Source organism: Cydia pomonella, chromosome 8 (assembly GCF_033807575.1).
Source record: "Cydia pomonella isolate Wapato2018A chromosome 8, ilCydPomo1, whole genome shotgun sequence".
NCBI lineage: Eukaryota > Metazoa > Arthropoda > Insecta > Lepidoptera > Tortricidae > Cydia > Cydia pomonella.
In genome coordinates, this window is record NC_084710.1 from 21,284,287 (window position 1) to 21,305,569 (window position 21,283).

Sequence of the window (21,283 nt, forward strand, 5' to 3'; positions counted from 1 at the left end):
ACGGGTAAGGCTGACTTGCAAGGTCATTGTGGAGACCGTCTTTATACGTCTACAAGCTCTTTCATCGCTTTTAACTGTTTCGTTTGTACACATACCCCACTTAAAGAAGGTTGGTAGAGCTGAAGGAGTGAAGCTCTTCCTTGCCGACTGTGTCTGAGCGACGCACAGTGAGACATGAAAGAGTAGAAATTAAATAAAATGGAAATAAACAACTTCCATATAAAATTGTTGCCATGTTTAAGCATTTTACATCAAAAATGTGACAGTTACGAAAAAAGTGGCGCCCTCATTTATTTTCTACTATTTTATGTCGCACTGTACCTACTTACGTACACAGATACGAGAGTTTTTCCCCTATAACGGTTGTCTTTGCAATAAATCCCACGTTGATCTTAATTAATTCGAATTTAAATCCCATATTTCTACTGAACAATCTACGATTCTGTTGGGAATTGAACAGTATAAACTTCACCAATAATTAGCTACATTAGGTAGTTGATAGACAAACCTACCTCAATCAGCAGCGTCTACTTTAGAGTCTTGGTACCGCAACGGTCTTTTAATGACGGACAAAAAAATCACAGTGTCTCCACTGGCAGTATTTAAACACAGGCATTATTTGTGGCATTCGATTACAGACTATTTACTCCTGCACGTCTTTTTCACACATAAACAACGACGAATATAACGCCAGAATGCAATGGAAACGCACGGTGACAGCGGGCTTTCAAGCATTATGAAGCCGTGGCATTCAGCCCCACATTTGGGACTATATACTCTGCACAAAGCCCTTTGATGACGGATATACAATGATAGTGGAAACGCACCCTGGCAGTGGGTCACCCTTTCAGGCATTATGAAGACGTGGCATTCAGCTCCACGTTTGGGACTGTTTGCTCTGCACAAAGCCCTTTAATGACGGATATAACATCACAGTGGAGACGCACGCTGGTAGTGGGTCACCCATTCAGGCATTATGAAGACGTGGCATTAACCCTTTAATGCCAGCGAAATTATAAAGTCAACAATGAAATTGGGGCACTATTTGGTATCTTATCCTGTATACATTAGCTACTCCATACTTTAGCTACTCCATACTTTATCTAAGAAACAGTTGATCCTTAGCTAAAAGTACAATCGTAAGCATTACAGACTAATAATACAGCAATAATTAACTAGATTTAGTGTAGATACGGCCAATTCTTTAAGTTCAAGATTTGCTTAAAACTCTAGTTATGTTAGCCACCCAGTACGTTACGTGTACAAAGTTATGCATAACTTACTCGGACTAGAGTGCCTACTGCCAACATCGAAAAATCTAAAATCGTAATCTGCCTCTCTATCGCTCTTGCATATTTAAGCGACTGAGAGGTGACTCGTTATTCGATTTTTTGATATTGGCGGTAGGCTCTCTGGTGCGATCTCCGCATCGGGTGACGATTTTAAAATTAACAATAGCATCTGAACTATCAACTGACAAAGTATCAAACGGGAGGCAATGACTAAATTATTATTTTGATTTTTTACGTATTTCGGTGGCTGCCATTCCTCAACCCACCAACGGAGCGGCAGCTGACATTAACAAGGGTTCATCATACATAGCCGTTAACCACTTATACGAGTTTTCGCCCGGGAGGCGATTGAACATGGAAATCTGTTCCTGGCTCGCGGTCTATAAGTCGTGTGCGTGTAAGTGTACCTATCGCCGTCAACGCAATATGGTGTTCTACGCAATTAATGGTTTATCTTCTGGTCTAAAACTCCTGCCTGCAAATCTGTTTTTTATGTTTTCCAGATTAAATTACATACGATTTTAATAAAATTTAGCATAAAGAGAGCCTATTAGTTTGGGATAGCCTATTGTATCTTTATCCGCCTCTCACTGGGAAATGACCGAAACCCACGCGCGTACTCTCGGGTAATAATAATCCTACCTGCATCTCCGGCGAGCCTCCCTCGTCTCGTATGAGTAGCAGATAGCTGTGCCCATCGATGATCACTTCCTTCTTGAAGCGGCCACCTGAAACATCATAACCGTGGAAATTAACACACGTTTAGTACCCATTGAAGAAGCCTGAGAAGGCCCGAACCAGGTGGAGATGGTCTAGTCAAGACATGATGCCTACATCATAGTTGTAGAGATTCATAGGGGAAGCCTAAGTTTAGCTGTGGGCGGACTAATATATATGGAGGATGAAGGTACATTCCGATATCAAAATAATGTCATTATTTGTATCATTCGCGCGTGCATTTCACTCGTAGGTTTGGATTCGTACATGTGGCGCTACAAAGTCGCACGGGCAAATGGTAACAAAAAGAAATTTAAATCTAAGTTGGAATTGGCCTTCTGTTCTTATAATCTAGGGGTCACTAATAAGTTTCTTCAGGGGTCCAGTTTTTAAAATACTTGTGTTTATTAAATAAGGAAATTATGTAAGTACAGCACAAAATATGTAGGTCGGCGGTCTGGACCCGTACCGCGGTCAATTTTGTACAAATTGGGGTAGCAGAATTGTCATTTATGTGTCTAGGATATAAAAACAAGGGATAAGTATAGGCAGGAACAATCCGCACAATAAATGGCTAAGCGGGCTAGAGGTATCCAAAATGATCCACAGTTCTTGACAACAAAATTGAGAAAAGAACTGTGTTGTTAGTACTTGTTAGTTGTGTTGAACTATGTAGATCTTTGTGTATTCGACTAACCATCGACAAAATCGATTTTCCGACCCAACCTATCTATCAGCGTACCTAACAACTATGAATCCCTCTACAAATTACCCGTCATTCCACGTCTAGTCATTATGTGGCAATCATATAATCATGGTGAGCCATCGATGGGATTCTATTCATATATAATTCCATCGCGTGGGTCCAAAAACGCTCGATAAAAATCAAATAGAGATAAAAGTCGTAAGTAACAGATAACTAGTTATTGTTCATGCCGTTGTGCGATCTAGTATTCTACCTACGCACAAAATCATATCATAGTTCGTTGAACTTTACATTGTTTATGTTGTTTGTAGCGCCACCTATTAGTAACGCCGTTCAACTGCAAGACATGCATTGTGCTGCCATCTAAAATTTTATTTTGACATCAGTCAAGCGGCTAGCCAAGGTACTGTGTTTCAAAGTTGTACCGGTAGAGGCGCTAGGAAGCTTATTGTATGAATCAAAGTAAAATTTGGTAAAATGCAGAGGTTAAAAATAAATACCTTCTGGACTTTCTTCTTGCATGTATGCCCCTGTTAGATACCGATGGACTAGCGCAGATTTCCCGCTGTCCGGTGATCCTAAGACGCCAACTCGTAATTCTGTGACCCCTCGCGCGGCTGTCCATTCTTGGCTGTTGACGAATGAATCTGCAACAATATAAAATAAACATGGAATATTTATACTGCTATCAAATAAACGATTAAAAGGATTATGTATATAACTACGATCCCTTACAATTTGATGTTTAGTTTTGACCATAGCGCTATCTATTATGCATCAAACAAACTATAGGAAACAGGAGCAGCTATTAAGATTAGCGGAGCGACACCTAGTGAGGAGTAGCAAAACTAAAAGTATTCAATTATTTCGTATAGATGGCATTATTTTCACAAGTGCCAGTTAAGTTTTCCGACGAAGAATTAAACGTTTTCGAATGTAATTATAGCAAAGTATGGTTTTATTTAAGTATGGTATTTTACTAGTTTTTGAAGATATCTACCGAAAAATCATACAGAATAGTAATAAATATCAAAATTTTACGTAATTAATTAACATGTTCACAATCGACACCTGTAACTTGTTACACTAACAGACTTTCACTAACAAGACTTCCTATTCTTAGGTAAAACCTAGTAGCTACACCGTTTTAGGATAAAAGGGCGTAAGCGCCAGTTAGATTACTGCGTGAAACGTCATTTTAAAATTAAATAAGGTTGAGTTGTCACGTAATAATTCAAGCGCGAATACTTATAACGCAACGGTGGGTACTCGTAATATGCAGATTTCTACACGATAATTGGTATTTTATCGTTCTGTTTTACAATACTATGTTGCATGTACACTGTACACTTAGTAAATAATCAGTAAGCTCTGTACCCCTAGTGTAAATTTGATCGACATCATAACGTGACGAACGCGTTTACGTTAAGTCTCATTTTGTATAGGATTTTTTGAGTTTCCAAAACGTCCCGCTTGGCGCGCTCTTTCTAAATCCAATACAAAATGAGACTAAACGCAAACGCGTACGTCACGTTTCGAAATTGAATTTATTTACACTAGGGGTACTGATAGGTTTTTCGACATGTTTGAAAATAAAATGAAGATTTGGTCGAATATGCAATCATATACTTATGAAAAAGTATTTGGATTTTGACTTCATCTAAATGAACTGTAGTATCAACGATAATATGTGTAGATTTTATAATTCATTTCTAGGTGATAAAGTTGTATGTGTTAGTATTTACCTATATCGCTGACTGTAAAACGATAATTACAATAGCAATAACACATTTACGTTAACCGCAAATCAACCTCATGTACAAACAAATAACGTACTAAGCCTTTACAAAACTACGTATATTAAGCCTATTTTCCTTTGAACACCGTGTTATAACGCAATGTCAAACATTAACATTGGAAAAGGTCATTGGCAACAATAGTCGTTAACGTAAATACGGTTTTCCTGCGGTTTTTCATCGCTTAAATCGAAAATTTTAAATTAGGTCTTTTGAGGTATAATTATCATTAGTAACAAAATAGTAACAACATACACTATAAATTGTACTTAAAATATATCTTGAAATTGGAGAGAAAACAGCAATAGGGTTGTTTCCAATTTTTTTGAAACGCTTGTATTACGTTCTATATTAACTAAAAGTTGCCCTAAAATTCAACTTTTATACTAAAAACGGCTTTAAATATGGTAAATTAACAAAATATATTTTGACAGATGATTTCGCGCCCAAAACGCTCTTTGAAAATTGTGTGACGTCACAGTTTACGGTTTGACACATAACTACATACACACGTAGAAGATACGAACTGTCATTTGTTGTGTATCGCCTAACTGTGAATAGTGTCAATCCGAGAGTTGTGACGTCATCAGAATCTTCAAAGACGTTTCGAGTTTGGTCACATGACGTGTGCCAAAAGATATTTAAATTTAATATTTACAAAAATATGGTCATTACAGGTCCCCTAAAAGTAGTTTAGAATTTATTGGGATACAATTCTGCCCTAAGATTTGTAGATGGAAACAACCCTATTGCAAACTCAGTTTATTTAGTAGTGGTCCGGGATCATGACAAAAAATTTACGCTTAACTTTAAGCCGTACCTACGTAAATAATACTGTAGTTGGCAACGCGCATGTGACACACATGGAGAGATACAAAAATCCCTAGGCTACAATAACCGCTTAACCATAATCATGAATGATTGTTTGCCACCGAGTGGTATAAAAATATAATGTCTGTAGGAAAGAATAGGAATGCCGCAGTCTAAGTCATAATATAGATATTATTTGATATTATACAATAATATATTATAAAACTTTCATCCGCGAAGTGACAATGGAGTCTACAGCTTACGTCATAGAGCTATCTTACTGTCATTTGTCACACTAACGTGTGGCCAGAACGCTAGCGATGTCAACACAGATATAGAACGTTTTGACGACGGTAGTGATCCTGTTTTATGAAGCCGATGGTTCTGTGTTCGAATCTCGGTAAGGGCATTTATTTTTGTGATGAGCACAGATATTTGTTTCTAAGTCATGGTTGTTTTCTATGTATTTAAGTATTTATATATTATAATATATCGTTGTCTGAGTATCCACAATTGAAGCCTTCTCGAGCTTGCCGTGGGGCTTAGTCAATTTGTGTAAAAATGTCCTGTAAAATGTATTTTTTTTTATATATTTCAACGTAAAAATACTTTTAGATGCGGACATAAGCTATAAGGGTAGTTCGACTGACACAAAATAATACTTGCTAAACGAAAACAGGCCCTTTACTATATCAATAATAAAACACAACTACTACTACTACATTATACGCAAACTGTATGCACGAATTCCAAGCCAACAATAGCTGAAACAAAATCTCAATAAATATAGCTATACAACAACACTCGAGTAGATTTTATCGTATATTACTGCTGGTCTAACGAGTAGTGTATACGACGGGTGACAATCGTCTAGTTGGTGAAATATTTAGTTTTATAGGCACAGATTATATAGGTAAGAAGGCAACGATAACTGCATCTGGAGCTGATTTTCTACTTATTTGTTATTTATTAAATAAAAAAGAGAAGATCTGTAGTTAGCAATGCTTAGCAATACTAGTAATGACGGAAAACCAACTCTTTAAAAGCTTATTTCGTGGCCACACGGAAGCATTACAACATCTCTCTGTGGCAAATCCCTAACTTCACCCAGAAGAGAATTTACTTTGCTTTTATTTCATTCCATTGCGCTAACATTCAGCTAGGTTATGTCTTTTACATTCGTTTATATTATTCGTTTATAATAATTAAAAGATAATATTTTAAATAACTTCTATCAAAAGGAGTTTTCAAGTCGGTTCTACATTATTTTATGTTATGGAATTATTGTTACTATACATTATATAGGAACTCTATTATTTTTTAACCAATTACTTTTATTCGAAAGTATGTGCTTCCAGACAATTCCTATAAGGATTTTCTTTAATATGTACTTGTAAGTTACCTTTGTGGAGACTGGTAGATAAAACATACAAAAAATGCTAGGACAAAAAACAATCATTGTTCTACGTGTGAACAAAATCATTTTTGAATACCAAGTCACGATGACACAAAAACGATAGACAATATAATTATATCTAATTGTTTAACCAATATTTATAGTTCGTGTCATCCACGATGGCGCGCAGATTTGTCAAATCTAACCTTTAATCATATGATAATACGAGTCAAGGCACGCGTCTTTGTGAATGACACGATCTATATTACTCGGAATTCCCAAGTAAAAACAGGTTTCCTATCAATCCCTTTTCCCGAAACCAAAGTAAAAGAGCCATTCACTTACCTTCATTAACGACCGATTCCCGTAATAAATTACATTTATTACCCTAATATAAATCAAGCCTTTTTGACCCTAGACACTAATCGTCTTACGGGGTAAAAATTCATGGGGGTAAATGACCACGCCTCCTCAAGTTTATGACGTCGTAAAGGTGTGAAATGAGATCTGAACGCGTGTGTAACAAACTTAGCTTTTAATATTGATTATTGGATTATAAGCTTTAATCCTAAGAGATAAAAGCGTTACCAAATTCCTTGATAAATTGGCAGGTTTGCATAGAACTTAGTGCCAAAAGAGTATAAGTGCGTTTTAAACGGGAAGGTAGTTAAATCGTTTTGGTGGTGAAATGTTTGTGATGCTTGAGTGAAGTGGGCTTGTGCTGGTTTTATAACATGTGTTTAAGTAGTACTTGTGTTTTGGGGCCTGTTTGCGTTCTGAATATCGAATTGATGGGATAACTGGGCTTGAGATGCTTTGCGACTTTGAAAAGGCGTTTTTTGGCTGTTCAAAACATGAGTATATATATATGGATTTGATATCAATACAGCGAGATGAGATGTTTTTTTACAACTGTGTAGATAAAAAAAAAATTGCTTAGTGATAATTATTATAATTGAACATGGTGGCAAGTTGGCAACCAACAGTGATTAGAGTGTTTTTTTTTTTGTTTGTTAAAACATACAGTAAAATTAATATTTATCAAGCGAACGTCTGCGAGCGATACTACAAATTTTCGAAAAGTTCGCGTCCTACCGGACGCCTTTCCTTTACTACACTGGCTCAGTGACCCAAACAGGAGCTTGGCCTATGACACAAGTGAGTGCCAGTGCCACTCTGCCCTATCCTGCGCCACTTCACGTCAGTTGGGTATTCCGAGGGCGGACAGGTCTTTTAGGGCTCCGTCACTCCAGCGGTATCTGGGACGCACATACGATCTCCTTACAGCACGATCCTCTCCCACCCTCTCCAGGTGACCGAGCCAGCGGAGTCGTGTGGCTTTGATGTCGCCAATTATATCGAGCACCGCAACCAGGTCCTCTAGCTCCCTATTTTTCCTACGCCTCCAAGTTCCATCTTTATCTCTGATAGGCCCCAGAATCTTCCTTTTATGTAAAATTTTAATTAAATACCTACATAATGAATGGTTAATATCACTGACGGTTTGCAATTAATATCAGAAACATAATAACTTGCCATCATTCTCTTTTACGGATATGACATTTGAAATGTAAGTAAATGAACTTTAACGTAATTGCGTTGTCATTTCGATAAAATGACTCAAGGAAGCATTTATTTTATTATATGGTTAATTATTACAAATATGTCGGAAGGAAACTTATAACATCAGGAAATTACACATGGTTTAACCCAAAAGAACCTTTATTACTACAGCTTAAGGTATGTGAGGTTAGCATAGTTATGTGGTTCCACTATAAACGGCTTGCTTGATTGAAATGAAGGAAAGAAAAAATAATTAATGAAATATTGCAGTATTGTTTACTTTGTATTATACATGGAACTCATGGAAGTCATCTTGAAATGTGTTTCCCATACATATTTATGCAAAAAATCCATTTCTTTAAGTTAAAAACCCTGGTGCGTTTGTATGAAACACTCATAACAATCCAACCAGAATTTAAATAAAATCAAAACTCAGAGTTTGAAATTCAGTCCCAAAGGGAGAGAAAATGGGATTGAAAATCTTGATGGATTCTACGCGGTAAAGTTGTGGCCGGAGGTTAATGCAATAATATTAAAATAATAAACGGAAATCGCTAAGAAATCCCTTTGAACTCATCAAAACGGTCCAAACTTACTTTCAAGGCCCTCAAAAGGAGGTCCCAGACAAAGCAAACAAAATTAATACAATATAAAGGAACACCCACACAATAAGGTCAGTTTTTCTACGCTTTGTCAAAGGCCTTTGACATAAGTCGGGCGATGCCTTCAATTTGCTGCTACAGAACATCTACTGTTACCTTTACCTTTGTTCCTATTTTTAACTGACAAGTTTTAAACCTTATTATAAAGGCATAAGGTACACCACTGGTCAGTTCAGTTCTACATTTGACCATTGAACTTTTTCTTAGCCCATAGTTTATTATTTAAACTTGGGACTGATATTTTTTCTGGAATCTTTCTGTTATAATTTGAAGTGGAACAGATTTTTTCGAGGTTCATTGACGCTACTGGCAGATTTATTCACGATCTATTGAATAATATAAAAAAGAATATGTTCAAGACACACATCAATGTCAAGGTCCTATTTAACTATGCCGATTGGAATAAGTAAGTAATAACTTTTAAAATAAAACTTCAAAAATAGAGACGTTTCTTGTTTTGTGTAATTGATTATTTCGAGTGTAGCTATCATCATTTTCCACAGCATCTGTTGTATCTCCCACAAACATCATCATTAAATATCTATTTGTTGCGACGTTTGTGGGTTTATGGGGTTTCGCATCGCCGTTCATGGCTTACGACCGTAGTTATGCAGAAAAAGACCAACTCAATTTTTTCATCAAAGTAAAAACGACCAAATCCACTGAGTCACTATGACAAAAATAAAAAGTTGGTCGAATTCTACAGAACTAACGATCTGAGTCCTATAGCAGCACGGCAAAACGCGAGTCCGCAGGAGGTGATAGAAAACCACGAAGACTTTTCTGCTTAAGGTTCTCCAGCCAGTCGTCGTCACGTTTTGATGTTCCGACTTGATGTCGTGACGCCATTCAGATCTCATCTCGGCGCGTGCCATAAAAAACGTAACAAAAACATTATTACAAATCTCAAGAGCAACGATGTTTGTGAGAAAGAGAGGCGAACAGCGAATTTGTAGCTTTATAAAACGTGCCCCAGGCAGATTCTACAATATTTTGCAATTATTAATTATTATTTACAATAACAGTATATATCATGGATATATATAAGTAGTGGTGTTACTGTAACTAGCTTAAATCTAAAATAGGCCCTTTAGACATTGTACCTAGGATTTATTCGGCATTCCTCGTCGTAGGAATCGCAATGCTGATACGTTGTGCGGGGAAGCCGGCAGCTCTTCGGTCACCAGTTACGTCAACGAGACGCTTCGCGATTTCTGCAAAAAACTTGTGCGCGCTGGGGCCCCATGGACCTGGAGTTTCAACGCCAAATAGTACAAAATAGTACTCTCTATCGAGGCCCTTATATTTATTACATTTTAATTATTTGTTTCTACATGAATCGAACATTTTCCTATCGTATGTGTGTGGTTGTCTAAAATCGTGTGCAAACCTCCGTCGTGCCGTGCCGTAAAGAGCAGAAAAGATCAGTTTACACAAATGCAAAAACATGACTAAAAAATTCAGTCAGGAACTTAGGATCTTTATCAAACGGACCTCACTATTTAGCCTTATTCAAGTAAGGTTTCGCAATTCCATTTCAATTAAATAAGATAAACACGGTAATTCAACCATATCAGTAAATCACAATCCGAAGCGAAGCCATTGGAACAATCGTAATAGACCTTGGACCATTCTGAAGGTCGCAGCACAATGGAAACCATGCCTCACTGGTTCAGAGGAAATGGACTTAATCACAGTTGTATAGATCGTGTCATTCATGAAGACGTGTGCCTTGACTCATATCGTCATGTCATAAAAGGTTATATTTGACAAATCTGCGCGTCATCGTGAATGACATGAACTATAAGATGTAAATAAATGAATAGCGCTTCCATGGTTTTGTCCCGAACTTCCAAAATTGCAACTTTTAAAATTGAACTTTTAGAAGACTGTTTTTGGGCTCCTGACTTGATACGGTGTAGGGTCAGTTTAGAGCCTAATTGAGGTTTCTTCGAAAGAGAGTGCAAATCCTGATGACCGATCGGAATTTAGTGGTAGATTTCTAGCAACTATTCATTCGGACTGGTGTTTCCCTAGGATCTGTCGTAGGTACCAATAGATAAACAGATAAACACATGGATTCGCTGCTTGATATCCATGCTCACCCTTCGTTTTTTTTATGGAGGATAGGCAGGCGTTTGACCATAATCTCACCTGTTGGTAAATGATGATGCGGTCTACGGTGGAGCACGCTTAATCTATGAGATACCTATTTAATCTAGCCTTCAAGAGATCCAGATCCAGAGAGGTCTTCTAAACTATTATACGAGTAAAATCACAGATCTTATAATCGGTATATTGGAGAAATCGCGAAACGTCTGGTTGACGTAACTGGTGGCCGAAGAGCTGGCGGCTTCCTCGCACAACGTATCAGTATTGCGATACAACGAGGAAATGCCGCCAGCATCCTTGGCACAATGCCTCAAGGGCCTATTTTAGATATAAGCTAGTTATAGTAATCATCTGTATATATCCATTATGTATATTGTTACTCGTATTGTAAATAAATATTTATGTTTATCGGTATATTACTTTACTCCTCTAGTCGTTTTCCAATATCGCTATAATGGTAGTCGCCATCAGATATATCGGAGCGGCCAAGGTGCTCACAAATATCTCAACATGTCTCTGTTGCCAAGGCGCTAGAGTTCGTGTTCAGATATTTTTGAGTACCTCGTCCGCTCCGACATATCTGATCGCGACTGTACGTAGCTGTGCGAAGTTTAACCTGACTTTGGCTATTCTCCAAATTATTTTATTTATTTAATCTTTATTCCACGAAATATAAAAATAATGGCGAACTTAATACCTAATTGTGTGAAATACCATTCTCTACCAGTCAACCATCAAGCTGAACAGAGAAAATGGTGCAAGGAGAAAAATAAGTAAATTGAAACTATCAGAAACAACTGAAAAGCCCTGATAAACTACAGTAATAAAAATTCTGGAATATATATTATAAATATACTGCTACATATATGTATATATGTATGTTTATATATATATACTCGTAGCTATATTGAATTTGTATATATGTAGGTATATTTATAATGTATATTTGTGTAACCACTCAATTGCTTTTGGTAACTGTAGTTACCAGCTGTCACCCTTATTTTATTATAATAATAGAGGTCACTGAAAAATATGAAGCAAGTGAGTGGGTATGTAAGTGGTCATAATAGTCTCGACTTGTGTCTATTTTCATATATTATATGATTGTAAGGATTGTAAACAGTTTATTAAACTCTTTACAATCCTGCACCAAACGAATTGTTTAGCCCAATGGTTGACTGGTAGAGAATGCCTCAAGGCGTTAAGTCCGCCATTTGTACTCTTTTATTTTTGTAAATTTGTGCAATAACGTTTAAATACATGCATACTCAATAATAATGGACAATTCTTTTGGATCTTCAGCTGACCAACTGAATGTATTTTTTGAATGAGCTACATGTATTTATTGACATAACACGGCCCAATTGTAACCATTGCAGTTACCTTACAACCAAGACGTTAATCACTTAACCATTCAACTACATACATTATGTAACAGCCAAACAATGTAACGACCTTGTGCCACTCGCCTTATCCATTCAAGCCAGGTATTGTTACTATTGTTGTCATTATAGTCATTAGGCCAGGAAGCTCATTATTTTTTGTCTGATCGTTAATTCGCGTGATTAAAATCGATTTAGTTCATTAGTCAACGATTATACAATTATCTATAGCAGGTATTTTGGTTATATTTATTACTAACTTCTGTCTGCGATATTCTGCGTGGAATAAAGATAATGGTTGATAAAAAGTACCCTATGGTCTTTCCCCGGGCCTCCTCTCGTTAACCCAAAGCGTGTAGGACTTGTCTTCTTCTTCGCGTTGTCCCGGCATTTTGCCACGTTTCATGGGAGCTTGGGGTCCGCTTGACAAATCCCGAGAATTGGCGTAGACACTAGTTTTTACGAAAGCGACTGCCATCTGACCTTCCCTTACCCAGAGGGTAAACTATGCCTTATTGGGATTAGTCCGGTTTCTTTACGATGTTTTCCTTCACCGAAAAGCGACTGGTAAATATCAAATGATATTTTGTACATACATAAGTTCCGAAATACTCATTGGTATTTACGAGTCAGGGTTTGAACCCGCGACCACTAGGCCACCAGGATTTATTAAAATTATTGACCGTAGCGTTAGCCAAGTTCTCCGTTTTAACTCGGCCATTTTGCTGTTGTGTGTATGCTCTCCTCTACAGGTCGCAATTCTTAACCGATTGTTGTGAAATTTTGTTACCAGATTCTATGATTGAATCTTGTTTTTCTATCGATCTAGTTTTTAGATTTTATTCAAAATGCGGCAGTTGGCATAAAGGACTTAAGCGCCAATAGCGTCTATGGCGCGAACTATAATATTTTGTTTAATCGCTTTTTCTCTTACGTCAAATATTTATTCAATATCATATGCTTTTATAAATTATGTATAATTATTTTTCACTTTACATTTTCTAAGCATAACGCGAGGTCTACAGTTCACAGAGTCACCAGTTATAAACGGGTTGCTCGAAGTCGAACAAATACGTCGTCGTCTGCTCCAATTTGTGGCCAGCTATCTCTCAAACAGGCAACAGTTCGTGCAATATGAGAACTCACGGTCAGCACAATTCCTGGTGAGGTCAGGTATAGGGCAGGGCAGCAACCTCGGCCCTTTGCTGTTTCTTGTCCTCATTAATGACCTGCCGGCAGTAGTCACTTGTTCGACTTGTTTGCTGTTCGCCGACGATTTAAAGCTGGCAATACGTATTGATACCCCTCACAATTCCATCCAATTTCAATCGGATATCGACTCTGTACATGTCTGGGCCCAAAAGAATAGTCTCACCCTCAATGAGGATAAGTGCTCAGTGATGTCGTACACACGTGCTCGAGAGCCTATCACACATCTTAAATATACCCTTAACGCTAAATCCTTGAAATATGTAAATGAAGTAAAAGACCTTGGTACATGGTTTGACGCTCGACTTACATTTAACCCACATATTGCCAAGCTCTGCAATGAAGCTAGAAAGTGTTTAGGATTTGTCATTCGTCAAGCCAAATTGTTTACCAACCAGCACGCTATTAGCGTCTTATATAATGCATATGTGCGCAGCAAGTTGGAAACGAATTCCGCCATTTGGAATCCCCATGAACACCAATATACGCTCCAATTGGAAAAAGTACAAAAGTCATTTGTGCGCTTTTTGTACCACAAAATGTATGGACGCTACCCGTACCTCTACCCAACTCTCTTCGTCCTCGGAATGGTAGACTACACGTCCCTCGAGTTTCGAAGGCATATGTATTTAGTAAAATACTTTTTAAAACTGATCCGAGGACTAACAATTAATCCGGAACTACTTGCCCTAGTCCCATTGAGGGTCCCGCGTACGAGTGGCATGCAGTTGCGCGCGAGGCAACGCGGCCTGTTAGCCGTCCCGCCGGCGCGCACGCGCGCTCTTTCCTCCTCCCCCCTGCACCTAGCTCTGACGCTTATAAACAATATTCTAAACAGCGACAGCTCCCTGGATGTTTTTTTTACCCCTGAATCAAAACTTTTGGTAGCATCAAGCCATTACCTGGAGATACTAGTCACAAAAAGTTCTATTACCTTCTAATATAATTACCTATTACCTTCCAACACAAAATAAACATAGCTATACTTTAAGCCTTTATAAACTAAATTATATTTCATATTGTTAAAATTAAATATGTAACAAACTACCTTAAAAAAAAAAAAAAAAAAGAAATGTATTGTATATTGCTATTATAAGTTAAGAAGTAAATATACCTAAATGTAATCTGAGTGTTAGCATGTAAGGTTTATCTGTTAGTGCTAATATTAAATAAATAAATAATAAAAAAAAAAAAAAAAAAATATGCTCGACAATCTCAACATGTCTCGGTCCGTATTTGAGAATCTTCGACTGGAGCACCGACTGCAGTCTCTACTGATTAGTGATTTTATGAAACAAAACTATTGATCAAAATAACTTACCTGTTACTTATATTAGCAACGAAATAGACTTTTATGTAGAAATTGATTTCATACTTGATTTTTTTGACGACCGGTCTGGCCTAGTGGGTAGTGACCCTGCCTATGAAGCCGATGGTCCCGGGTTCAAATCCTGGTAACTTGGTAAGGGCATTTATTCGTGTGATGAGCATGGATATTTGTTCCTGAGTCATGGGTGTTTTCTATGTATTTAAGTATTTATAAATATTTATATATTATATATATCGTTGTCTAAGTACCCTCAACACAAGCCTTATTGAGCTTACTGTGGAACTTAGTCAATTTGTGTAATAATGTCCCATAATATTTATTTATTTATTTATTTATACTTCGTTTGTATTAAGTTTTGTAGTAAATTTAATTTTCGCGTTTATTTTACCCAGCCCGATAAGGCACGAATCATGTTTTCTTTCATAAACAACCATTTCCCATATCGTCACAAATATAACAAAGTAAGTAAACATATAGCGACCGAAGATAAACTTGTATTTAATTATCGCAACAAGTTTGCTTACATGGCAAATGCGACTGCAAACATAAGATACTGATCCCTTTGATCAAAGAAAACTAATCCTTAAAATGTATGATACAAGGTCTACTTTAACTCCATAAAGCTATCTAACCAGACTCTAAAAATAACCAGTAAATGCATAATCAAGAATAATTTAAACGCTAAAGACAAATCATGGAACTTTGTCGCTATAAGAAAGTTAATGCTACGTCTGGTGTTATGTGTAACATGTTAATGCGACAAGGTATTAAATAGGCTAGGCGCCAGTAATATTAACATCACTTAGATGATCACTTTAAATGACCAGTACAAGTGATGTCTTAGATTACCTATAGTTGTATCTATTGTAAAGCTCATGATATAGTGGTTGAACCTAGGCGATGGGATGTCGGTGGGTAAGTGGGAGGTGGTATAAGTACTGTGATTATGGTCTTAGTAGAGCAAGTTGGAAATGCTTCCTTGAAGGCATGAATGAATAAATTCTTAGTTACCTACATAATGTCTTATAGTTAAGAGGTAAGTAGGTTTTTGCACGCAAACGAACAGCATCCATGGATGACGTTCGCCTGTCTATTATTAATATCATTTTCCGTACCATTATTTATAAAAAACGGCCAAGTGCGAGTCGAACTCGCGCAGAAAGGGTTCCGTACCATTATTTATAAAAACGGCAAAAAAATTATGTTTCTTGTATCCCATACTTGTAGCTCCACTTAAATATTTATTTTATTCTGTTTTGAGTATTTGTTGTTATAGCGGCCTAGCTATCACGGTTCATGAGATACAGCCTGGTGACAGACGGACGGACAGCGAAGTCTCAGTAATAGGGTCCCGTTTGACCCTTTAGGTACGGAACCCTAAAAACGGCAAAAAATTATGTTTGTTGTATGGGAGCCCCCCTTAAATATTTATTTTATTCTGTTAGTTTTTGTTGTTATAGCGGCAACAGAAATACATCATCTGTGAAAATTTCAACTGCCTAGCTATCACGGTTCATGATGACAGACGGACGGACGGACAGCGAAGTCTCAGTAATAGGGTCCCGTTTGACCCTTTGGGTACGGAACCCTAAAAAAATAAAACCTATAAACTTAAAATATATGTATGTATTGTATCTTGTAACTTATACCACATGTTGGCGCCAACGATGTATTTGCAGTATTTGCACTCGGACAGCGATGAATGGCATCGTTGACTGCCGAGTGCGATTGATTCATTTTGCAATGTTTCAATCGATTATACAGCGGCAATTAGCAGATTCATTCATCAATGTGCTGCAGTATCTACTTACATACGTTTGACGACCGGTCTGGCCTAGTGGGTAGTGACCTTGCCTATGAAGCTGATGGTCCCGGGGTCAAATCCTGGAGCATATATTTGTGTGATGAACATGGATATTTGTTTCTGAGTCATGGGTGTTTCTATGTATTTAAGTATTCATAATTATAATATATTATATATATGATGTCTAGGTACCTACAACACAAGCCTTATTGAGCTTACTGTGGGACTTAGTCAATTTGTGTAATAATGTCCTATAATATTTATTTATTTATTATTTATATGGTGTGTACAAGTGTGTGCTGTGTGGTCTGCTTGAAAACATTATATTTTGACTTCCCATCACGTAACATTACGTTTACTATAGAAGTGTTTTTCCCGGAGAAGTTTGCTTATACGTATTTGGACCCGGATACGTTCTTAAACTACGTCCAAAAGATAGGTATGGGCATTGTAAATGTTATCTCTCTTTGTGAGGGCACAGCACAGCGGATGTCATTCCAGATCTAGAGCAGGGCCCAACTGGGGAAGTACCCTAGAGAAAACCGCAGCCAAATAACACTAGAGCCTACTCATAGTTTTGTGTTCCTGTCGGTAAGTAAGGTTGCCAGAGCTCAGAGCCAGAGCTCAAGATTGCGGAGCGTTAGGGTCGGCAACGCGCATGTAACTCCTCTGGAGTTGCAGGCGCACATAGGCTACACAGACTACTTACCATCAGGCGGGCCGTATGCTTGCTTGCCAGCGACGTAGTATAAAACAAAAGAAGTAAACCTAACTGAAAGTAAGAACTTGAATTGAGATAATCTATATTGGAGCCCGAATTGTATTTATAAAATTAGATGCTTTAAATGACGTATTTTTCCTGAGTCACGATTTAACGAAGGGTCTGTTACGGAGCTTGACTCTAAAATGATTCGAGCTATTTCATAAAGGCTCCATTCCACCATCAATTACGGAAACATGGTCGACCTAATAGGAGTAAGAAATGGAAGTGCAGGTGATAAGGTACTACTGTGGCTTACTGTGGGACTTAGTCAATTTGTGTAATTATGTCCTATAATATTTATTTATTTAGGTTGTCTGGAAGAGATCGCTCTGTAGCGATAAGGCCGCCTGTTGATGTTGTTTACCTCTATCTTCATATTTTTTATGTGTTTCCATGTACATTTTTTTTCAGAGGTTGTGCAATAAAGAGGATTTGTATTGTATTGTATTGTTTTGTTATTTATTATTTATAAGGTTTTTACGGCTATTTAGGCTATCAAATATGTCATGGCCATGTAGATTGATAATTAAAAATGTTTCTTTAGACATTTGATTGAAATTAAAAATACCAACCGCACACCAATAGTTTCATGAACACCGCAAAAACAATAAAGTGTTTCAACTTACTCCATGACAAAATTCTACTCGACTAACTTTTGAGACTGCACAAGTTAATTCCTCGGTAAAACCCATTCAACTTCCAACCCAATTCCCAAACACATAGAGTTCAATTTCAATTAACAACACTATTGTCACAAAGTTGAGTAAGTTGAGTAATAGGAGAGTAACTGGTACGAGTAACTACCCCGGAATGAGGTAAAGTTTGCATTGAAAAGTTAACACTAATGGGCCAATTTGGAGTTCCTGTTGAGTTAGTACGGAGAGTTTAAGAGACATTACACGCAAAAACCTATATTAGATGGAAAGAGGTAAGGTTGTGTTCATTACAGGCGATACGGGTAAAAGAAATAGTGATGTGAGGATTATCGATACATTGGGGAGTCTGATATTTGCTTGCGATAAATAAAATTGGCAATTTCAATAGAAAATATTGCAAGTTATCACGTGCATTTAATGGATACAACATATTTTGGGAAAAAAACAAAATACATAATTAATTCTAACTACATAATTATAATTCGCGTAATATTCGCACAAACGTTAACGCCTGATTAATGTATATTTAGTAAGACCTACTATTTATGTGTTACCAGAACGTCCTTAATAGGTTTTAACGCACACGCAAATTAGACCACAAACATCATTCACATAAAGATTAAAATGGCGTAAACATGTCATGAGCTTAGGTTAATCTGTCTCTAAGGCACAACCAAACTTTTATTTTTGTGCAATTTAGAACTTTGTGTCTGTGAAATAAGATTCAAATTTGTGTAATGTTTGCACGATATATTTGCGTGTCAGTTATTATAAAATCTGACCGCTCCCGCTATCGACCGCAGATTTGACACGCACGCTTTTTCAGGGTCATTCCGTGCGGTCTGGTCGACCAATCACTATAGGGCACTTTGTGAAAATTATAAAGGTACAGACGGCGTCAAAGATATGTTTTCGTTTTTTCACCTTATTACAAGGGAGTAAGGTGTAAGGGCCGGTACAGACGGACTGCAACTCGACTGCAACTTGTATGGGGACTGCACGTCGACGTTGCAGTTGGAGTGCAGTCGGCATGCAGTTCCTATACAAGTTGCAGTCGAGTTGCAGTCGCTCTGTACCGGCCCTAAAAGTGTAAACATATCTTTGACGTCAACTGTACAAAAGTTAATACCGGGATAGTTTTCTGGTGTGTACAGTCAAGGAATGTGATTCTGTGGCCCTTCGTCATATTGGCAATCTCTTCTCTCTTATAATATTAATGTAACAAGGTACAAACGGCACAAAAATCAATTTTCTTGGTCGTACATAGCACAGTTGATTAAAATAGCCTTCTATTTAGGTGCGTTACATTTTATATCAAAAAATCATTTTTAAATCAACACAAATTTCTGTTTGAACACATAGTATAAAATTATTATAAAACAATATTATTTCCCGTGGATATTTTTTAAAACTCTACAATGTTCTTGACATTAATTTTTTCGTATTGTCACTCCTTACAGTTTTTTTTAATAAAATCACTTTCTACGTTTTTTCTCATTCGTTCTCCACGACTGCTTGTACCCTTTCAAACCGCGGACCCTTGCATAAAAACACAAAAAACCGTTTTGCGTAACGTAGACGCCGTCGGGCGTAAAATTACCAGGTTCAGATATGAGGGAAACCTTTGCTTATTATATATTATGAGATTACCAATTTAACGATTGAACAGTTAAACGTCGTATCAGCTCTAATATTGAATTAAAATTAATCCCCATTAAAAACACAGCTAGAACGAATTCGAAGAGGAGAGAGAAGAAGCTCTCCTACGTGTTCAACGCGGTTGGCCTACTTTATTGTCCCACGTGCAATAGGGTATTTAGGAGCAAGTTAGCCTAGCCAACCATATTAGGGTTCACGATAGTCACGATAGGCAATAAGTGCAACAACATTAATAAAAATAATAATGAATATGGTAATATAATCTGGTCCTCTTACATACCAAATCGATGTAATTGAAAACACGAATAATAAACATAAATATTAAAGCTATTGTTAAAAAAAGCACTGATATATATAAATGGGAAAATACTTAGCAGCATATACAAATATTTAATTGTAATTCAATAACTTTAAACATCCCTAAATCCTTGCCTTAGTCCATTGTAATCTTAAAAATTTAAGATTAGCTCTAAGTTTGATGAAAATATGATTTATTGTGTTCCTATAGCAATAAACAGTTTTTTTTTATTTACATAATCTAATCTAGTAATCGCGAAACCTAGTTATAAGAAATTCTGTTTCTCTCTTTTCCTTAGTATCATGGTTTGGTTACCAATGGGTAAACACCTTTTTTTAACCTTCTGAAGACTTTTTATCTTGTAGTTTCGATTAGTACTCGTAAAGTGGTATAGCATTTTTTTGACAATTCAATTTTGCATGTTTTAAAAGGGAGTTTAGTGTCAGTAACCAATTTACCTATAAGGATTTATGTATATTATGTATTTTAATTTTATATTTCCTTTTTTTCACATCTTCTTGCTTTTATCATATTTCATATTTTTTCCTATAGTTTTTACCCTTTATCCATGTGTCCACGTGGATGTGTTTTCCGCTCATATCAATATATATTAAAATTTTAATTCCTTGATATGTTTCATCCTCACACTCTTAATTTCGAAATCCGCATTCGCATCTTCCCACTGCCAATCTAATTAAAGCGAACAAAGCTTGCATCTGCCGAGGTGCTCCATTTTACCTGCCCCGCATCTGCTCGTCCTCCATTGTGTGCGCAACGTCTTCCGAACTACCAACCAACCCTAACAGAGGGACGTCATTTTTGTGCAATATCGATATGTTTATAAACGTTTGATTTGATAACGATAAACGGAATAAAATTTCATTATTGAAATGGGTGAAATTTGATTAACTTGGGAAAATGATTATGTTATTCGGAAAAAAATTAAATAAAAAAAGTAACAATATCAAAATATGTATATTTATTTCACGAAAACAACACAAGAGAAAAAATACAGTGATCCTATCCTAACACAAGAAGCAGCGTGTATCGTAATGCTATTGCAAAAACCAATGATTTATTATTTAATACCTAGTTCACCTAGGTTATTATATTATAAATGAATAAATT

The 21,283-nt window shown here is 36.8% G+C and overlaps 1 protein-coding gene across 2 annotated transcripts in view; it reads right to left on the bottom strand.

Moving 5' to 3' along the window:
• The window catches only part of LOC133520834 (centaurin-gamma-1A), a 491,067-nt gene that overhangs the window by 59,965 nt on the left and 409,819 nt on the right, over window positions 1–21,283 (bottom strand). For both annotated transcript variants that reach the window (XM_061855514.1, XM_061855515.1), the window contains exons 2-3: window positions 3,216–3,362; window positions 1,935–2,020 (exon numbers count right to left, since the gene is read on the bottom strand). In XM_061855514.1, coding sequence (XP_061711498.1) covers window positions 1,935–2,020; window positions 3,216–3,362 — 233 coding nt within the window. The remainder of the gene's footprint in view (window positions 1–1,934; window positions 2,021–3,215; window positions 3,363–21,283) is intronic.